This window comes from Paramormyrops kingsleyae, chromosome 7, assembly GCF_048594095.1.
Source record: "Paramormyrops kingsleyae isolate MSU_618 chromosome 7, PKINGS_0.4, whole genome shotgun sequence".
NCBI classification, from domain to species: domain Eukaryota; kingdom Metazoa; phylum Chordata; class Actinopteri; order Osteoglossiformes; family Mormyridae; genus Paramormyrops; species Paramormyrops kingsleyae.
Window position 1 is genome coordinate 22331606 of NC_132803.1, and position 22589 is coordinate 22354194.

Below are 22589 nucleotides of genomic sequence, written 5' to 3' on the forward strand. Positions count from 1 at the left end.
TCTGATGGTCTGATCTGAAAATATCTTAGAGGTGCAGGATGCACATCCGGCTTTCGCCTTCATTTTTCAGGCCAACATCTCAGGCACAAATAGTAATACAATGTAATTTCATTTTAGGGTTTAGAGAAAGCATTCAGAAATGTGACAGTTGAACTTTAACAAGTAAATCCTATGCTGTGTGCTCATTATTTCTTGTGAAGCCGGAAGAATGTTCCGGAGATAAAGGCCACTGCCTTTCCTGGGCTCAGTAACTTAGAGTGCTTTTGTATAGTATTACTCTATTAATTAAGTAGTACTTGGTCATGTGACATTGGTCAGGAAGCCATACATTTATGCTGGAATCAGGAGTGTATTGACAAGCAGGATTATCATTCTATCGTATTTCCAAACGTCACGCATGGTCAAAAACAGGCTGCAGCACAACAAATGTAAATGTATTATTGGTAACACTTTACTTGAGGGGGCACAAATAATGTAGTAGTACACTTTTACTTAATATATTAATTAAACAGAAACTAAGTGTGTTAAGTAATGATCCCATGTTGGTTCATCATAGCGGTTATGGCTTTAATTCTCAATATTTAACAGCCGAGTTCAGCAGGGGAGGGAGGTGATACCACTGAGTTGCACGTCTTGTACTCTGAGATTGAAGCTGAGGCAGATGGCTAAACAGCTGAAGTCGGGCACATGGTGGTGGCAGTGGACGAGGTCTAGGTGGAGAACATTTGAGAATGTTCTGTGGAGCTTGAAGACAGTTGTTTAAATGCAAATCACTACTGATGTAAGTGAGGCATCAATAAGTGAATGAAAATAAAAATCGGTGTTGGTGATTGCCAGAGGTCTTAGCCTGCATGCTTTCTAAATGATATGTGTTTTCTAGGGTTAGCATCCCTATGACATCAGTAATGCCATGATCATCCCATTTTTTAACTGAAAATCTGAGTACATAGGCCTTTAATTGCAGGAAGTGCTATCACCCTTTGGAAAGGAATGAACAGGCAAATGTTTTCAATTTCCAATATATGTTTGAGTATGTCATACTCTTAAAGCCAAGCACATCGTTTTTATGTTTCACTGAGAAATGAGTATGAAATGAGTTCCTTGGTCATGAAAAGGGAAGCTGCTAATTTTTCCAGCCACCACCTGGGAATATTTAATCTTTTTGGTACAGGATTGGAAGTTCACTGTTACAGCTGGAGATATAAAAGTAACAGAGGGATCCATAATTAATATGTGGTACGATTACCATTCCGTGGACACATTGTGCACAGAACAATTATGTAAATGCATAAAATGATAAATATATTTACATCTAGTCCAGATGGCCTTTTATATTTGTATTACAGCAAACATATCCCTGAATAAAGTGTGGTCATACTTATGTGCATATCATATAGTTATGCTGTCCTATGTCATCTCCAGAAGTCTCTGCCAGGGAAGAATCTTTGCTTTTTATTTACTTTTTCATTGTGAATTTATAGTAAACATCATTCAAGTGAAATTCCTGGCATGTCATAATGATGCTACAGAAGAAAAAAATGGTAACACTTTGTTTCAGGGGGCAGAAACACTTATAACTCAGTAATAACTCAGTTACTACTGAAGTACAAATCTTGAACATATAGTCGCTACCTGACATAAAAGATGTGTCACGATTCATTAATGATGAACAAACATGAGACCAGAATTTCACTTGTGTTACTCATTACTTGTTCCTTGTTCCTTCTGCAGTTCCTTAGTAGTTCCTTCAGTACTTCACAATGGTTTACAGATACAGTAACAAATATAGTACCTGTGAGTTCAAACAGGCGTCACAATTCATTAATGATGAATTAACATGATATCAGTAAATAACAGACTTAGATTGTGGTTAATTAATACTTAAGTAATAATAATAATAATATTAAAAATAACAATAATAATTGATAGTTTTTATTCATTCCCAAGGGTAAATTCTTTTTACACCTCCCCTAATAGCATAATACTACTGTATATTATTTGTGCCCCGGCAAGTAAACTGATACTAAAAATGAATATTCCAAGTATCGTTGTTTATCCATATTTGCTGCACTTCATAATGCTGCCACCGCATAGTTATATATAGCAAAAGGTCAGCATGTTCCTAACTTAGAAGTACCTCCGTGGGTCTGTTTTATAATGTCCTTTCCTCCTGCACAGGGATTGTGCATTATTTAGGATGAAGGTGCCTACTGAACAGGCTGTCAGCTAATCACTGACCTTAAACTGAAGCATATTCAGCTCCCAGTGTAATGGGTTTATGCCCCCCCTCCCCCCGCATTCAGGTGTACGAAAGAGCAGGTTTCTAATAAAAGAGCGCTGTGCCTTTAAGAGTCGTCATACATGAAAGCCAGAGAAGGGCCTCCATGTGGTTTAAGCCAGTCATCCCACCAAATCGCCGGGCAGATGTAGCACAGCAGCCAGAATACAGGCAGTCATCCCTCTGTGGAGAGACTCCTGGCTGTAGCAGAGCAGCCCAAGTGCAGCCAGTCTGTTGGTGGGGAAGGTGAAAGACCCCTCTTTGTCAGCACTCTTTGGAATATGCCTTGTGTCACACCCTGAAGTTATGGAGCCGTATAACACAACAGCACAGGAGGGCTACATTGGTATGTAGAGTCAAGGACCTTGTTTTTCTTAACTCAAAGTAAAACTAACTAAAGTCAGCTGATCACTTTGTCGCTGCTGATTCTATAGCCAAATGACTGCCGTGCTAAATATTTCTGTTTTCCTGCTGCTGTCTTCTAAGTTTGTTATATTGTTTAAGCGTCACAGTTGACATTGCGCCTGTAGAAGTGTCCGGCTATTTTAAGTGAGCGCAGGATTTTGAAAGTTCTACTAACCGATCTTGGAAAAGGAGAAACCTTTCTAAAGACATATTTTTGAGAAGGGTGACTTTCCATCATTTGGAGAACTGCAGAAAAAAAGGTTTAAATACCCTCAGAGAAAAAATATGGTAAATGATATTTTATGTATAATAAAACATCGGGTTGAGCCTTCCTCAAGCATTGGCACCAGTGGATCCCTGCATTTATCCCCCATGCTCTGGGGTTGATCTGCGGCCATAAGCTACAATCACACTGGCTTTGGGACAGACATACAGTGACTGGATGGGGCAGAGAACTGGGTGGAAGGAATGTGCTGTGTATGGGTGTGCAGTTCATTTCACCTCTTTTTTTGTTTTTAAAATATATCCAGTAGGCTGTAAAACATAGCTTAGTATTTGCTCTGGCCATTTGCAGAGAAACTTGAAATGTTAAGCGGTGAAAAAAAAGTTTCATGCTTGCCAAGGCTTTATTGGGTTCTTCAGAGTGACCATCTAAGAGCCTTAAAAACTGGTGGAGGAACTGTCTATGCTTTAGAAAAATTGTGGTTTGTGCAGTGAGTCAAAGTCTAAAATAGTTCAGAAGAACCACCTTAGCTTTTCAGCTTTTGGCACGCTGCACTTTTTATTTGCTGAATCCATGTCCTGTCCAAGTGGCTAAAAAAACAACTCTACTGGATTCACTACATCAGTCTTTATTACACAAAAAATGCATTTTTGATTTTTTGCAACAGTGCAGGTTTTCTTGATATATATATATATATATATATATATATATATGTGTGTGTGTTTTGACTTCCCTACTTCCATAGTAGACCTGTGTCTTTTTAATTCAGTTTGGCAGCTAAGATGATGTATAATAAATATTTTCATGTGTATAGCGTACTGGTCTCAGTGGTTAATGGTCTTCAGCTATGCATGCAGTACATAAAATCCAACATTGTTGCTCCTAGCCGAGAAGCTTTGTACCTGATCTGGTCTGTGTGGCCTGGCAGCTTCTGGTGTCACCCACATGCAAAGCCGTCCTGCTTTGAATAGCAAACTGCCCTCTGCAGTTTGTCATGTCACTTTTTAAGGTACATTCTTTTAGTTTCATGTGAGATACTGAATAGTAACAGTCGTGTTCTATATTGCCACAGTTTTTTGGCAGGGAGTTTTCAAATGATCACAGGTGTGTCTTGTACTCACTTGTCGGAGGGTGGTACATGACTCAGGTATTGGCTTTGATGCATGATTTAGTGAATGGAATTGTAAACGGAAGTGGAATCTATTGGGTACCTTTGCAGTACCTATAAGCTGATGGTGAACCCCATAGCACCCCATGTAAAAACACCTTTCTTTGACCTGGCAGACACATGGGGAGGGGTTACTCCTTGCTGACAGTGACTTCTGCCTTCTGTCTTCTCATCTGCTCTTTCACGGTCATTTTTTGTGCAGAAGATGAAAGATGAAGGAATGCTACGATTTCTTTTTAATGATTTGTTTTATCTGCCAAGGCAGTTTTAGGAGATAATATATAGTTACCACAAGTGTATGTATGCAATCTGGTGTTCTACTGACACAAATATGAGGATAGATAGGTTATATTGATTATTTATTGGCAGTTTCACAAATTTTACTAAAATATCTATATTAAGTTTACTCTGGGTACTCCAGTATCCTCCTAAAACATGCAGTAAGTTGTGAGTACTGTATGTGTGAAACTTGGTGCTGGACTGGCATCCTTTCAAGGGTATCCTGTTCCATGACCCTGTACTGGAGCAGCAGTATGGAAGATGGCTTGATGCCCAGATACACTACGCATGCATATGGCTGTATGATTGCAGCTTAATTGCACATGCTGTAAAACTCATACATTGCTGAGCGGAATAGCAGGCTGTGCTTGGCAGCTGTTGAGGATGCTGGTATGGGCTCTCATGAGAGATCCTTGCCAAGCACTAAATTTTGTTTTCACCTCACAACATTTCCACTCCAGTCCGAGTAGCTCCAGAGGGCCACTGTCCTTGCTGAATTATATTTATGTATTTTAATTCAATCGAGCAGAGCTACTGTAATGGGGATGCATGCTTAATGCAGCAGTTTACTGCTTAGTCAACTTCGGTAATATTACGTTGTTGAATCTGACATAAACTTTCGTTCAATGGTTATTTTAAAAGAAAAAAATTGCTTTGGAGGAAATCTATAGTAAAATAGGACATCATGGGATTTGTAAGCCAGTTATCCAGACTCTAAATGTGATTTACAACAACTGAAAAGATTAAACAGATCAGTTGGTGGTTCGAGCATTTGCAGGGGAAATGAATGCAAATGTGATCCTGTAGACGCTACTGCTCCAATCCAGCAGACGGTAACAGCAGGAAGGAAAGCAACCAAATGCTATTATTGATCTTTAATTGATTCTCTGTAGGTCTGTCTGCTGTAGGCCTAGTGCGTCCTGCAGAAGATGGCATATAAAACCACTTTTTACTGATGAAGAATGTGCGGCCGTTTTGTTAGGACTTACAATTATCAAATTGTGCTTTTAATTAAAGTGAAGAATTTCAACATATCAAGCAATTTTCTCCTTTCCATTAGTGATGGAGCAAAGTGCTTTGAATTATGCAGAGTACCTCCGGCCTTTAGTGCCAAGTTAAAGGGACAATGTACCCATAGCCAAGCAGATATAAAAGCTTCGTGAATGTCACATATTATGTGAAAAAAAACCTTTTGGTGGTGAGTTGGATGAGTTAAGGCAGAACTTCATTTTTCTTGTATAGATTTCCAAAGCTTTCTGAGGTTTTTGTGAAGCCTGGATTGAATCCCAGATGGAGTTCAGCCGCCTGGAAATGTATATGACAACATAATAAGAGTCTTCTCCTTACCTTTGCCTGCCTGTCATTAATTGTGCACATGGACCGTACTCCCACATGGTCTAGAAAATCCTTTGACCAAGTAGTCATCTGTCACATTTGAATAGCTGTGGAGTAGTTCATCTTTTTAAAAAGCTATACATTTTTTTTTTTGGTGCTGCGGGACGTGGATGGTTATGCACTGGTATGGGAGTTCGCCAATGCAGAAAACTTTGAGTCACAGTACATGCCATTTTGTTTTCAAGATGCTCTCAAAAGATAAAGTATAAATTACTTACCAGTTACATGCTTTGCTATTTCACATGCCTTAAAGTGTTATTTTGACCAAGCCATCCATCTGCTTTAATGCAAATAATAGTTGAATTTTACCATAAGAAAAAGAAAAAAAAGATATCCACACATTTTCTGGTTTGATATTGAAACAATATATTCCAGATACAATATTAGAAATATGCAAATAAATTTCTCTGCTGTGATGCCAAACAACATAGACCTATATATACATTCCTATACATTAATTCAGATACACAGCACTGCAGCACTGATAAAAAATCATATCAATAAACACAATTTCTGAATTGTTGTGGAGGTAATCAATCAGCTTTTGGTTAAGAATTTTCTATGCGTGCTGTCCATATTTCAGAGTGTGCTTTGGAGCACTTTTGTTAGACCAAAAGTGAGTTTTTCTAAGGTTCTAAGATCTGGATTGTCATGGGCCTTGAGCTGCACTTGGGTTTGGTTTGCTGCGCTCCATGAAGACCGAGCAGTTAAAAAGTGCCAGTTATGCGATACACTACTAGGGGAACCCCTTTGGATTAAGGTTAATTAGCTGCTCCTGTAGTAACAAACTAGCTGGGTTTGAGTGGCTCTCTGCAGGCTCCAGTTTGCCCCATTTGTTCCTCTGTAAGCTCCCGCTGAGAGCGTTAAGCATGTGTGAGTACAGAGCCTCTCTGTGACGCACGGCAGCATCAGCACATGATAGAAGCTCCTCCTGTGCCTTTGCTCCCAGAGCATGTTTACCTTTCATGTGTTTCTTTGCCATTATTAGCAGCTGCACAGTCCCAGGCAGCCTTGTTTAGTCTGTCATTTGCAAAGTATCTCCATCTCTGGGTGGTCATAATGATGTGGGGTAGAGGAGCAGATAATTAGCTGACGTTGCAAAGGGGGCCTTCCATCTGATAATGAGACATTTATTTCTCCTAAGTCAGTCTTTTACTACATGCCTGGATTCAGCTTTCTGGGAATATCTAGGTCTCCTGCATCAGTGACTAAATAAGGCTTCATTTAGGATTCCCAAATCCAGTTTTTTGGCCATATTCTACAGAAATAGACCAAAATAGCAATCAGATATACCGCAGTAGTATTCTGTTTCACCAGATGTTTAGTGGTTGCTTTTATCCAAAACAGACCTGCAAACCTTCCTGGCAACCAGCAACACTTGGCCTACAAACCTAGGTCCATGGCACCACAACAACCAGAACAGCACTGTTAAGCTTCAGACTAGTAACATCTACACTACGTCTGCAGTGTAATTCTCAGTGTGATGCACAAATATGGCATAGATTATACAGTTCTTTTAAATGCTGACATTCAAAAAAGGTGTGCTTTTGATGTTTAGTGGTAATTACAGTAGGCTTACTAGACCAATATTTCATTTATGAAAAATGTAACTTGCAGACAGCAGTGGGGGCGGTGCCCCAAAGAGCTTTTCGGCTGGGGGGGTACAGACCCCTGCTCACTGGCACAACAAATGGCTCTGTGATCTCTGTATATTTGTGTACAGCACTCAGAATTTTTAGTAAAGTGCACTGTAATAACTCATTTTTGTTTCTCTATGTTATAAATGCTCATGCCTAATATAAGCATTTTGGTTTTGGCAAAGTAACACAGTAGCAGGAACGTGAGGAATGTGATTATTTGAAAGTAAAAAGCTCGATTATTGCTAACTATACCATGCCCCCCATCACCATCCCATAAATAATATAGGTAATGTGAATACTTTACCAGTATAACATTTTGAATAGCTAAAAAAGGCCCAAAAGGTGAAAATCAAGGTCCAAAACACACCTGATTTGTTAGCTTCAGAAACGCCATTTGATTCCCAACTAACAGACTACAGAGCTTCTGGGACATAATATAAATTTAGGAAATATTCCTTTTTTCTCAAAGAGAATATCGTTGCTGTCTGACCTTATTTGTTTTGTTTTTCACTTACTCCTGGCCATTAACAGGATGTTGTAAAGAGCACTGGCTGATTAATTTGGACCTACTTAACATGCTTTGATATATTTACATAAATGTTTTTTCCTGTGTTGTGCAGGTTTTACCCAGCGGCATATCAACTGTTTGCTGAAGAATTTAAAAACCTTCTTATGAGCAATCTTGAGCACAGTTTGTGGAATTCACAAACATTTTATGACAACTGAATATTGATTTTAAAGTGCAAAATCCAATACCTTAATTCCTAATATCTTGTGATTTTAGGAAAACTCCTAATCCATAAAAACACAATGAATTTTAAGTATGGCAATTTAATTGCTTAACAGTTTAATGTTTTAATCAAGCAGATGTATCATATCTTCCTGAGACCCAAGGAAAAAAGTGTCCTTCAATTATAGGTTATTTGTCTTTGTAGGAGATAAGACATCTTACAATTTAGATTTTTTCAAATTTATTTTTATTTTTAATTTCACAGCATGTTCTCTTTAATGTACAACAGGAATAAATATGTTTCCTTACATCAGTGAAAAGATAGATGCAAAAACAACATGTGCACTGCAATGGACATAAATGAATGGGTGGGGTCTCAGGAGGGTATGAGGGTATTAATGAGCACATATTGTGCTGCCAGTTCTGCAGCCTGAGGTTGCTGTATTTTGACCCTTTTCCTTGCTGTGTCACGTAGCTCTCTTCTAAAGTTATTATAAAAAGTGCTATATGTAGAGGTATCTTGTTTTTTCAAACTGTGTTAAATGTGTCAGAGTAATGGATGTATTGCAAAGATTTTTCTAATAGGATTAAAGGGATTTGTGGGATCAATCTTTTGAAAAGAAGACATCATATTTTTGTTGATAATACTGCTAGCTGAGCCCTGACTCAGATATACTGGAGCACGGTGGCTGGTGGGAGACTAAGAAACAAGCAACAGCGATAATTAAAGGCTGGATGTTTTCTCTTACCTGAGATAATTTGCTTTCATCATCGTCATCATCACACTGCACGACTGACTCTTTTATCCAAAGCTATTTAAAATTTAAACAGCTGGATATTTTTGTAGAGCAGAGCAGTATAATCACCCGCAACTTCAAACGGCAACCTTTGGTTTATTAAGCTGATGTGCGTAATGAGAATTTGACCTAGCCTGTATAGTGCTTTGCTGTCTTGTGTCTTCTGTTGCTGGCATTTCAGCATAATCAGACTGGTTTGGAATCTGCTGTCTAGCAGGTGGTGAAACAAAAGATAAAGCCCCACTATTTTTGGTAAACAGAAATATATTGTTCCTTGTGGTGGCTGTACCCTGCTTAGCCTTTAATCTCTTGCTTTTAATGATTTGCCCCAAAAATACAAGTCATAGAAACGGTAAACACTGAGGTTTTCCTTTCTGCTTAATGTGCTGTAGAAGAATGGAGGCCTCGGGCATGGCGAGCCTGAGTGGGGGTCTTTTATAAGAAGGTGGGCTTCGTCAGAATGCTCAGAAGCACAATGCCTGCTTTGTTTTGGGACTTTGGAGATTAACTGTGGCATGTTTTGAAGAGCATTAATTACTTTCTCATTTGGAAATGCAGCTCAATGGAAGCATTTTGTGGACTCTAATTATCCGAATGAATCAGTGAAAGTAATTTGGGTGTTGGTGACAAACTTTTTAGCAAGGATTTTGCCCATTTCCATCCATCCATCCATCCATCAATCTATCCAACCATCCATCCATTCATCCATCCATATTCTAACCACATATAAAGTAAATATTTCCAGCTATTGAGAGCCTGGAGTTCATGCCAAGCAGCACAGGGAACAAGGCCGTGGAACATGCAAATGATCTGCCAGTCCATCCCAGGAACCATACACGCACTTCAGGCAGTTTAGGGATTTCAATTAGCATATCAACATCTACTTGAACTGCAGGAGGAAAATGGAGTACCTGAAGGAAACCCATGCAACCAGGAAACAACATGCAAACTCCGCACACAGTGAAGCCGTATTCCTGTGTATATGTATTAGCTTTAGTAGCACTGTATGTGAAAAAGTCCTAAGTTCATCTGAAAGACAGCTCCATGCTCCATTTGGCCACCCTGTCTGCAACAAAGCCAACCAGCCTTACTAATGTCGAAATGAACCCTGGCTGAAGCAAGTTCACAAGAAAAACTGAACAGCAAACCAGCTAAGAGAGTAGCTATTCGTGTACTATATGTCTGATTCATTAACATGTGAGCTCTCTTTCAACAGAGAAAAAATATCATTATCTGTAAATCCCCTTAACATATATCCACCTTCATCTTACTAGGTGGTGAGCTGTTTATTGCAGAGATGAACACAAAGTAAATATTTCTCTGGTTAATTTAGAAAACATGAGAATTCCAAAGAGTTCTTGATGCTATTCATAGACTGGGGCATCAGCGTCCTTGAAGCATAAGGATAACTTCAGAAGCAGATTCTGAATATTGAATGTTCGAATAATGACAGTAACCAAAGGAGTATGTACGGGAAAAAAGAGTCAGCAAAATGCTCACCCACTGCACCACTGGTATATGGACTGTGTAGTTACTGAAGGCCCCGCTACTTATGACTGTAATTAGCACTTATTGCTAAGTCTCATGGTTCCATTATGAGCACAGTCCTTAGAGCTCAGTGATCGGTGTGGAGCAGCACTGCACACCGATGTGAAGCCCGAGGGCCACACTCCGTCCTCACTGGCGTTGTTGGTCGCTTGACGTTCAGGTGAGCATCATAAGTTGTGGAGGTCTGCTATTCTCCTGGCACCGAATTTCACTGTGGCTGTTACTGGCAACCCCATAAGCTGAGCTTTTGCGTTAGCTTTTCTGGCAGATTAGCCTGACTATTAGCTGTTTGTTAACCTAGAGAAGTTCAAGGCAAAGACCAGTCACACTGGTGAGCCCAAGCATAGTTAATAGCAGTAAGCAGTAAAACATTCGAGCATTTGAGTAGATCTCTAAGATAAGCTTGGGCGGTATCAAATTTTTTATTCCATTATACCCTCTAGGCATTATAACGCATATACAGTATTTTGAAAAGCAACACTATTCTGGCATTTTGGCAAAATAAAACTTGGCAAAGGGTGGGGGAGGGGAGGTCCCCACAATACAACTTGTAGAGCGTGTGTGTGTGTGTGTGTGTGTTTGGGGGAGAGACAACTCCCACCTCAGGGTCTCCTTCCCAGTTTGGAAATATATAACTACAACTTTTGTTGTTTTTCCAGTCTCAAAATTAACACAAAAATTTATTCTGTATATATCTGAGTTGCAGGGGTCGAATAAAGCAGCCGCGACATAAAAGCATTTCACTTCACTATGTACACAAACAGACTTTTTTTTTTCTCAGTTTATGACATGCTTTCAAAACAGAAAGTGATCGTTTTGGAACAATAAAAGTGTATCCCTACAAACAGTATTGTCTCATCCTGTATCTCGTTTGAAAATATATCAATACACCACCCAGCCCTACATGGCAGGATAGAACACTTACCTGCTGCTACTGTCTGACTGTTTGCTATGATAACCAGTGGAAGGAGTCTTTCCTCTAGCACTTTTTCTTTAGCTTTAGCTTCTAACACTTTAGCTTCCAACACTTTCTCTTTAGCTTTAGCTTCCAACACTTTCTTTGTAGCTTCTAACACTTTAGCTTTAGCTTCTAACACTTTAGCTTTAGCTTCCAACACTTTCTCTTTAGCTTTAGCTTCTAACACTTTAGATTTAGCTTCTAACACTTTCTCTTTAACGTTAACTTCTAACACTTTAGCTTTAGCTTCCAACAAATTCTTTTTAGCTTCTAACACTTTAGCTTTAGCTTCTAACACTTTCTCTTTAGCTCTTCTAGCACTTTAGCTTCTAACACTTTCTCTTTAGCTCTTCTAGCACTTTAGCTTCTAACACTCTTACAGTAGCTCTTCTAACACTTTACCTTTAGCTTCTAACACTTTCTCTTTAGCTCTTCTAACACTTTAGCTTTAGCTTCTAACACTTTCTCTTTAGCTTCTAACAATTTAGCTTTTGCTTCCAACACTTTAGTTTTGGCTTCTAACACTTTCTCTTTAGCTTTAGCTTCTAACACTTTAGCTTTAGCTTCTAACACTTTCTCTTTAGCTTTAGCTTCTAACACTTTAGCTTTAGCTTCCAACACTTTAGTTTTGGCTTCTAACACTTTCTCTTTAGCTTTAGCTTCTAACACTTTAGCTTTAGCTTCTAACACTTTCTCTTTAGCATTTTCTGTGCTCCACTTTTCTCTTTAGCATTTCCATTATTAAAAGATACATTCATGAATGCAAGGCCTGGCAGTTTTGCAGGAGAGCAGGATCTTAGGTCATCTTTTACAGTACTTGGGATATACAGTAAGCATTAAAATTTTTCTACCAATCAGTAAGTGTTCTTTTGACAGCAAGACTTGAATAAAACCAACGACAAGTGAAATAAAATGTTAGAATGTAGCTCCGTCCTACAATTTTGCTTTGTAGTCCCCAGAGAGCTTGTTGAAAATTTGCGACTTAACATTACATGCAAATCTGCACAGAATTTTATTAAGCTTGTTCGCTAACTGAACTTCACTAGGGATGCCCCCCGCATCATGGGGGTTGCAAGGGTGTCTCGTACCCAACTTTTTCTGGGGCATGGATGCAACCTAGAAAAAAAATACTACTACTCAGTGTAAGTGCTCCATCCCTAGCTTTTTATGTCAAGAATCCACTGACTGCATATGCCAGTTTTCACTTTACAGTTATTTGAACATATCAACAGAGTAATGGCTACAGTTTATTTTTGTTTTAATGATTATTTGAAATCTGCACATTCATTTAAATGGTCCTGTCACAAGGCTAAGGCACATTCACTTGGATAAATACATAATGAACTACGTAAGTCACTTTGAGTTAATAACGGTTCATACTTAGCTTAATTCAGTCAAAGTACTGTTGTGTTTTGAATTCTTCCAGATTCCTGCTTGGCAGCGGTGGAAAGTTCAGGTTCAGAAAGTACAAATCCAGACCAAGATTTTGTTTCAACCAACCAGTTGGGTACTGCTGTGACTCTTTATAGTCAACTGGCTGGTTGAAGCAAAATCTTGGTCTGGATTTTTACTCTCTGAACCTGAACTTTCCACCTCTGCTGCTTGGAGGGGGCAAAATTGAATCGCAATGGGGGGGCTTTCTCTTTGGAGCTGCTGTCTTTGTCAAAGGGGCGACTTCCCGGCCAACTCAGCTGGTGGCACCATGCCTCATGAACACTAGACATGCAGGCAGCCACATCGGATGCCGCAACGCATGAAACTGGCGTCGATGGAATCTGGCGAAAGGCAGATGAAGCGATAACAATATTGTGGAAGTGTTGCCTCCCATTCCTCCCTGACTCTCCTCCTGCTGCTAAGCAAGGAAAAACAACACAATTAGAATTTCCAGGTTTGCAAAGAACAATGGCTCCCTCGGTCTTTTCTGGAAGGCAGTGAAATGGTGCTGGGCTAAATGTCACTAACCTTTCACCTCGTGACCCTACTATGGCACCCTTTTCTATGTCCTTAGTTGCTCATCCGCAATGAGCCTTTAGAGTGAATGTGTGGTTAACTCCACTTGTTGAAACATTTATGGTTCTTGGGCACACATTTGCAAACACAGAGACACAAACACACACACACACACACAGTGGATGGAGGCGTGGCAGAGAGAGATAAAGAGACAGAGCTTCCAAATACTCTCTCTGTGCCATTACACAATAGTTGCATACCTGGGGAGCCTTATTGCCATCTAATGGCGTCTTTTGCTTTGCCTTATTAAATCGTCTTTATGTCATCAAGCCCAAGTAGGACCAAAATGAGATATTTGGGGCCAGTGCACTAATGGAGTGTTTCACACCCCCCAGACAGCAGCAGAAACCTGAGAAGGCTGATCTCCTTAGAGGTGACACTCTGAACATAAGCAACATGCCACAGTGTGACCCCGCAACCTCAAAACTAAAATCATTCTCTGTACTGAGGGACCACCTGCTTCCCCTTTGACTTCTGTGTGTTTCTGCTTCCTGGTGGCTCGTCGACCCTGCTGAGAGTGTAAACATTAGCCCTCGCCTCGCCATGCCGTGCTCACTGCCGCGCTGCATACTTTCCTCAAGCCAGGGGAAGCCAGGGCCTCCCAAACTCACTGGTCCCCATGGTCAGCACTCTGATTGGTCGCCACCGCTAGGAATTTGGCTCTTTGAGCAGTTTGTTCACCCCCCTTGCCTGAGGGCGCCAGAGCTTAGGGCACAGAGACGAGCACTTTTTCCTCCGGGAGGGAGAAAGCGAGGGAAGGTAAGCGAGAGGAGAGTGTAAGTTAGCGCTCAGTCCTGGCTGCCTTTCCACTCGCAGCTCAGTCTCTTTCTCTCCCTCAGTTATTCGATCTCCTGTTTTTCTGCTTGAAAAGGGGGAGGAACTAAAATCTGCTCAGACCGGGTGCGCGGCGGGAGCCTGCGGTAAGCAGGAATATCTGCGGCTCCCTCTGGCTGGCGGGCTGTAGTGGAGTAGGCGAGAAAGAGAGAGAATGAGGGAGGGAGGGAGAGAGCCAGAGAAAGGGAAATTGTAAGTCATTACAACTTGTTACTCTTGGCTCTCAGAGAGGACGATGAAGACTCCTGTCGTTCTGGGGCAACAGAAAGCCTGAGGTAAGTCTCACCCGCTCCCCCTGTCTGACCCTGCTGGGAAAAAGGAGAGGGTCACAGCCAACCCCCTCGGCATTTTCTGGGAAGAGAAGGTGTGCAGAATCTGCTTCATGTGCCTCACGGATTCTGGGATAGTCACGGACCTAGGCTTGGATCGTGCCATTTCATTATTCAAAACTTTAAGCTATGTCTGTCATGAGAGTTAGCTATAGCGAGGATAGCATTGCAATCAGCAGAAGGATAGTCTCAGATTTAACTTTGCCAAGTTTAAACTTGACTTTCTCTCGTACGTTGAGCAGCACAATGAAGTACCTCCAGTGCTTTGAGGCGCATGGCTCTTACAAGGTAGAAGTCAGCATTAATGTTTTGTGTGTTTATAATACAGTGTGGGGAGACCCGCATTCCTTTGAACTGAAGTAATATAGTGCGACATTTAAGCATTTTAACAGTAAGAAGGTTACTTCTAGCACACGTCGGCAACACTACCCTTAGAAGTATCAGACTTTTCAGAAATCTACCAGCAGTTTTTCCTCTGTAGATGCTGCCGTTTCCTCACCAGTAACTGACTTTGTTTTGTTTTTTTTTTGTTTTTAAATCTGCGAATTTTCGCTAAATTCCACTGAGTCTGTCTGGACTGGGGCGGCCGTTTTTTGGCAGTTCAGGTGCTGTTGTGTGTATGTGGCTGCTTCAGGTTCCAAGGGTATTGTTATGCTATAAATAGTCCCAGGGCAGTGACTGGGGGGAGGAAGCGCCCTTGGAAGCAGATTCCCGGGATGCTGACCATAGCAGGCGATGGGTGCTCGCCAAGGGTCACACATACACTCCGATTGCTGCAGAGGCCTGATATCGATCTGATATGGCAGCCCTCCGGGATGGAATTACCAGGAGCCTCTGTGCTCGTCCTGCCACATGCCTGCGTCAGGCTGGACTTCCAGATCCGATCCTGCTTAACAAGCCTGCTAAGCTAACAAGAGCAGAGCCAACGAGAACTATCACATAAAGGTTACTCACACACAGATCTTATCTTTGTTCCTGGTGTATGTTTATGTCATGACTATTATTTGTTATATGGAGTGGGGTGTAGTGCTTATAGTATGTGGAGAATAAGATTCATAACCCCTTTTATCTGTGCTACACCAATCTTTCAGTGATGCATTTTCATGGCAGGTGGAGGAAGTGATAACATTTGACACTAGAACCTGTTTGTACATGTAAATCATCTTGCAGGTTGATTGCAGGTGGTCGTATGTTGTTCGCCACTGGTATGTTCTTTGGCTCCTTGTTTTATCCTTTCACATATCATACTGTAAACTTATGTAAAGTTAATTTGTCTGCAGGGCTTTGGACTTTTCTGTTATTGGGTTTAATGTTTTAAAGTGAAGATCCCAACATAAAAACACGACCCAACAGTATTTGAAAACAGCGATTTTGAATCTGTTATTAGCTCTAGAGATGGAGACTAAAACTGAAACTGCAGTGCTAAAGGCTAACATATATCCTTAGATCACACTCACCGGGTGAGGCAAAGGCTAACATATATCCTTATATCACACTTACCGGGTGGGGTAAAGGCTAACATATATCCTTAGATCACACTCACCGGGTGAGGCAAAGGCTAACATATATCCTTATATCACACTTACCGGGTGGGGTAAAGGCTAACATATATCCTTAGATCACACTCACCGGGTGGGGCAAAGGCTAGCATATATCCTTAGATCACACTCACCGGGTGAGGCAAAGGCTAACATATATCCTTAGATCACACTCACCGGGTGAGGCAAAGGCTAACATATATCCTTATATCACACTCACCGGGTGAGGCAAAGGCTAACATATATCCTTAGATCACACTCACCGGGTGAGGCAAAGGCTAACATATATCCTTAGATCACACTCACCGGGTGGGGCAAAGGCTAACATATATCCTTAGATCACACTCACTGGGTGGGGCAAAGGCTAACATATATCCTTATATCACACTCACCGGGTGGGGCAAAGGCTAACATATATCCTTAGATCACACTCACCGGGTGGGGCAAAGGCTAACATATATCCTTATATCACACTCACCGGGTGGGGCAAAGGCTAACATATATCCTTAGATCACACTCACCAGGTGGGGCAAAGGCTAACATATATCCTTAGATCACACTCACCGGGTGAGGCAAAAGCTAACATATATCCTTAGATCACACTCACCGGGTGGTGCAAAGGCTAACATATATTCTTATATCACATTCCCCAGGGGACGCTGAACCTGAACTGCTTTTCATGTTACATTGCCGCTGTTGTGCAGTCACTGCAGGCTTGAATAACCTGCTTAGAAATATCACCAGCATCCCAGCGTCTGAGTAAGAAGCTTATTTATCCACAGCAGTGGGCATCTCAGAGGACACAACATGCCAGGATCGATGTTCATGTGCATGAGAACCTGAAGCACCCATGTCATTTATACCATCCAGATTTCTGTAGATGATCCCACCATGTATAATCTGTGCAATGGTCTATATATCACTGTCTTCTTAGAACAAGGCTTTCCAAGAATCGTGAACTGATGGACTTGAGCAATAGCAGACGTGTGTTTACCTGCCCTCTGTTTTCCGAGCACTTTCTGGAAAAGTGGAGGTGAAAGTGTTTAGTGGGTGAGGTAATAGCAGTGTCCTGAAGGGCTGCCTGTCCTGATGCATCACTCTGTGAGTAGCTTTTGTTTCGCTGAGTGCGGCCCCCACAGCGCACATGCCGCTAACCTTGCGTTTCGCTGGATTGTTCAGCTGTGCTGAAGCAGGACAACAGGAAGAGGCTCCTTGGGTTTCCTCCCTGACCTGGAAACTACTGCCACAACAATCTGTGACACCATGAGCTAAGTTGGAGGAAAACAATCACTGCATGGCGCTCCGGGTATACTCACAGCTAACATTACTGTAGCTCAGTACTTACGTACTGTAGGCCTCCCTCAGCAAAGGTTTAGGCTAAGATATAAAAATACTAAATAGCTAATTATACTAACTAGAATATGTCATACAGTCCATGCATTATAATGTGGTGTACAGTATTCTAACAGTATGCTTTTCTGGTATTTTGAAATCTTAAAATGTATACAGTAGGGTGGGGGGGGGGGTCCCCCAGTTAATGGTGTATAGCAGTTAATGATATCTGATATGGCAGTTAATGGTGTATATAACGGTGTTGCAGACTGGCCTTCCTGGACCAGAACTGGGGATCCCTTGTGTATTTTGTGTGGATTTGGTATAAACCAGGCTAAAGAGATCGTATAAACTAGCATACAAAATGCTTATTTGCCCACGTCCCTTTTGGCATTTAAATTGGCTCGTAGCACATGGCGGTGTGTCTGTGATACTGGTATTCATTGCTGTACTGTTACGATCTCTGCGCCATGCATGGATGTGACAGGCACAGCAGTCACGCTCATGCAATACTTATTTTGTTTCTTGTTCCTGCTCATCTTTAATTGCAAGGTAGCTAAATTCCAAACAGACCTCTTTTTGACAAATTTTTGACAAAGATTTTGTTTTTGTGTTTTGGATGTGGATTACATCTGTTGATGAGTATAAACCCAAACATAATGCTTTTTTGTAACCATGGATTGTAAAGTACTTTTTAGTACAAATGTCTAAAATTATGTTCAAATGATCTTCATGTTTGGCTATGACTATGATAGCATGTTTGTCAATGTACTGTATGTTAGCTTAGCCGTTGAATAACTTCTCCTGAAATCCCCCAGTATTTGCAGTAACCATCCAGTACCCATGTAGTTTTTTACTCAACCATTAGCATACCATGTTTGGCTAATCAATACCTTGTCAAGCTATTTATTTATTTAATTAATTGATTGAGCTTTTGGTGAATTTTAATGAGTACATGTACCCCTGAGGAGGTCTGGAAACCAAAGTTTGCAATCTTCTAGCAATCCAACAAGACATCAGTAATTTTTTGGAGACCAGAAGAAATTCTTGTTACTTGTAATTGTGATACTGTCCAATTGCATATATTCTCATGCTGAATTGTAGATTGGACACTTCGTACCCAGATAAAAAGTTTAAAACATTTTTCTCTACTCCTTTAGACTTTTTCACAGTACTGGAGTTGACAGTCATTAACTAAATTATTAGTGAAGTTATTAGACAATTTCCTGCTGTACACTACATAGCACAGGGAAAGTAAAATAAGCATAAGATTTAATGATTAAAAAGGTCATGCTTAAGTAACTGTCATAAACAGATATTGGAGATAAATGAGCTCTGTGTCAGGAGCTTGGGGGATGTGGGGCGTGTGTGCATCACCTGAGCTGTGCTGAAGCTTGGAATCTGAGCAAATTCCTTGGCTCACCTATGAGAGCAACATAATGTTGAAATCTCTCTGAAAGTCAAGAATGAAACATCTTTTATCACATCACTTTGTGATATGAGGAATCCGCCTTTATGTAATGGAAAGATCGCCCTCCAAGTGCAGACAGGTCTGTCTCATTTGGAGAATGGCCGGGACGATGGTTTGTCCACCATAAGCTGGGGTGGAGGATTGGAAAATTGTATGTATATATTATTTTTTGCGAAGTCCCACGGGCTCAGGCTTTCCACGGTGATGATGTGATGTAGAATGGGCCAGGTGTGGTGAGACTCCAGAAGGAGCACAGCATGGGGAAGTGGGAGGCAAGGCCGGGGCACACAGGGCTCTGGAGCTGATCTACCAGACATCCTGTTTGGGGCAGGCCTGAGCTGCAGGCCCGCCACCGCTTGCTTTTATGGCCTCCTGCTGCACTAAATATAGGACATTATTAGGTTTACATGCAGACAGCTCAGCTCGGGGAATACCGTCCACTGACAGTCCACGGTGTCAAACTTCCCCTAGCAGAGCTAGTCACGCTTAGTCACATTAGCAACATAAAGTTATAACAAAAAGACAACGTGTGATCAGTGAATTTTCAGTCTTAGTAGACGTCAACAGCCTGCTTGTTGCGAGCCACGTCAACACCCAAATCCACAATGTTTTTAGCATCCGATGTAAACGGTTCTGGAGTAAATGGACTGGGAAACAAAGAAGTCACTGGCCCCAGTGACATGTGACAGTGACACACTGAGGAATTCCCTACAGGGGACAGGAAGCAGCCTAAGCTGGTAACTCCAGCGGTCAGGAATGTAGAGAATTCCTGGGACGCGGATGGGAGGTCAGGACTCTGCATACTGTGCTTGGTGTTACAATAGCAAATAGGAATTAGTCATGCTTTAAGCACAAGGGCCTGCTGGGAAATGTGTCTGCCTTAGTGTACTTCCTTAAAAATGCCCCCATGCTCGGACCATTCATTTTGCTCTGAAATCCACGTCTGGCCGATACGGCGAGGAGCGCGGAGGAAGAGGCGCCTTTGCTTTGGGTGAGCGGCTGAAAGCTCTGTAAACCGTGACCTGTATCATGAGCTTTGTGTACTGAGCGTTACGCGTAATGCTTTGTCCTTCATTCGGTTCTGCGGGAGGGGTTGTTAAGTTTGAAATGTTATTTGTCTATTCATTCGCTCGAATTCCTAGGTGGAACCATGCGGCACAGGGAGCTCGGAAGTGGCCAGCGCGTCAGTCGTAGCGTTCCCATTTCAGAGGGAATGCTCCGGGAGAAAGTGGGAAGACAAAAAGCAAACAAATGTACAAATGCTGTTTCTTCAGGGAAGATGATAAGACGAAAGCTGCATGTATAAGCACCTTATAGCACAAGCGTTTGGATTTCTGGTAGGAGGCCGCTCTGGTTCAGGACCGGTGTCAAAGCAAAAGCAGAACGCAGTAACTCAAGCAGAAAGATGGGCTTCATCTCGAACATAAGAATTGACAGTAAGAAGTAACTATAAAAACTTAAGGCTGATTAAGGAAATGAGCTTAGCTGCAGCCAGCATTGTTCCAGGAATTACTCTGTTGGATAAAACGATAATAATGTTAAACCTTGGATAGAAACTGCAGATTTTGTGCGTGGGTTGTCATAATCAGCATGCTGACATAGATGGTATCACAGCACGCTTTATTCTGCAGTGTCTGTGCTGAGCCAGATGAGTGACCCGTGCAGTGTTTTGTCTATGCCGGCTTCGTCATCGTTCCTGACATTGTCAGATTTCCCCTCTCGTAATGTGGCAGAGGCGGCGTGGCGCTAACGGGGCCGCCTGTCTTCCTGAACATTTCTGTCGGCGCTATATGCCTGTGTTAGAGGGAATGGACAAGTATCTTCAAACAGCTGTGAAATTGTAGGGGGCCTGGAAATGTGTTTCCCTAAACACTGTGTTTGAATGAAGCAATTGAGTGCAGGTTTGTTTTGAGAGTCTGTATTATAAAGTGTATCTGAGGCTGTTCTCCAAAATGCCTGCTAAGTATTTCAGATCTTCCTACATCCCCCTTTCATTTTGTAATATTATTTGAACCTGGACTTAAAAATTCTCATCTCATTAATTGAGATTAATTGTTTCGCACTTGTTTTGCGCAGTCGTACAGTAACTGGTATTCTATTCACCCTCAGGCACATAGAAAGTCTGAGCCAATGTCCACATGTGTTTTTATGCAGCTGGGTGATGTCAGCCAATAGAGTCTCCCCATTTTATTGTTTCGAGGGTGTTTCCTTTGTCTGTGCTCTGGCCCTTAGACGTGAGATGCCTCTGTGTGTCTCCAGAGCAATGCCTTTTAAAAGTAAAGAAGGGATATGACCTCTGACTTTCTCAGGCCGTTTTTATCAGGTGGAGTGCTGAAGCGTCTGATAAATGAGGTGGACCAACAGTGATGTTCACAGGTGGGGGCTGGGGGTCTGCGATAGACAGTGAATATACAGCTCCTCACCTCCTCAACTTGGCTGTCTGTCTCTCTCAAACTCTGTTCCCCCCCCCAGCCCGGTCCGGCCACTGTGGAGTTACAGTTACAGCACGCAGTGCCACACGTCTAAAGAAAGTTGTTTTTGCTCCTTGTGAGACGACCCATTCCTTTAATAATTTAATCACAAGCTTTGAATTACGCATTTACCAGCAATCACCCTCAGTTTTTTTTTTCTTTAAAGACATGTTGAAGGCCAGGCCGTGAAGCTCGAGATCAGATACACTGACGCTGATTATCGCCGGCTGTAGCGTCCGGGCTTTTAAAATGCAGCGTGCCGCTTTTTTTGAGCGCCTGGTGAAACTTAAAAGACTGAATGGCGATGAATATGCGGAGAGGCCTCGTTCGAATCTAGGCAGAGAGGCGGCCGCTCTTGGAAGTAGCAGGTGCTGTTTGCTGTATTTCGTTTGCTGCACAGTGACGGAGGGATCCCTTTGTGTGACCATTGCATAACGTGCATGAGTACAGCAGGGGCGAAGCGTGAGGAATGTTGTTGATGAGCTGGTTTGAGTGAGTTTGCCGTCCTTTATAACTCCTGAGAGTTAAGCCATTGTGAGAGATTCTGAGATGTTTCAAGATGTATGAATTCTTGCTTTAATTGGTACCAGAATCGCAATAGGTTTCTTTTAAAGATTGCTTTTACTGTACCAAGCACTGGAAGATATTTTTTCTCAGTATGTCTTTGGTGACAATATAACAAGATTTGTGTTTTGACAGTAAAGTGCATTTTTAACACACAGCTGAAATCTTCGTAGCTGAACTCACAGTATTTTGTTCACTTGCCATCTCTGTCAGTGCCTACTTTTGATGCTATATAAGTCCTAAAATCATCTCTTGTCATACATTAAATATATTTATTACTTGCACACAGTAGCTCTGATATCTCACACACAAACATACTGTAGCTAGTGCCGGATGTGTGAGATGCCTCTGTCCATGTTGCATAATATATTGTATAGATGTAAATGAAAATTACAGACATGTTTGCAGGTAACAAAAAGACCTTTTCTTTTAATTGTTAGGCCTTGTTTCCGCTCTGACATTTCAATTAAGGTGTGGCATCTGGTTTCTGCTGTCAACACAACTTGTTCAGCACTTCCATATGCGTTTCTTTTCTTGTCCTCTCTGAATAAGACATTTATCACCACGGCTGAGCAAAACGCCGTGCTCATGAAATGAGGCGAATCATAAACAAAAGTGG

At 41.6% G+C, this 22589-nt stretch overlaps 1 protein-coding gene across 8 annotated transcripts in view; it reads left to right on the forward strand.

Moving 5' to 3' along the window:
- The window catches only part of LOC111841820 (disabled homolog 2-interacting protein-like), a 213930-nt gene that overhangs the window by 39351 nt on the left and 151990 nt on the right, over positions 1-22589 (forward strand). The window contains exon 1 of one of the 8 annotated variants that reach the window (XM_023807875.2): positions 2424-2624. The exons of 4 other annotated variants lie outside the window; for them this stretch is intronic. In XM_023807875.2, coding sequence (XP_023663643.1) covers positions 2585-2624 — 40 coding nt within the window. In that variant the 5' untranslated portion in view covers positions 2424-2584. Of the gene's footprint in view, positions 1-2423; positions 2625-14201; positions 14541-22589 lie in introns of those variants that run through there. 3 more of the 8 variants (XM_072714511.1, XM_023807874.2, XM_023807877.2) reach the window with 3 other exon arrangements.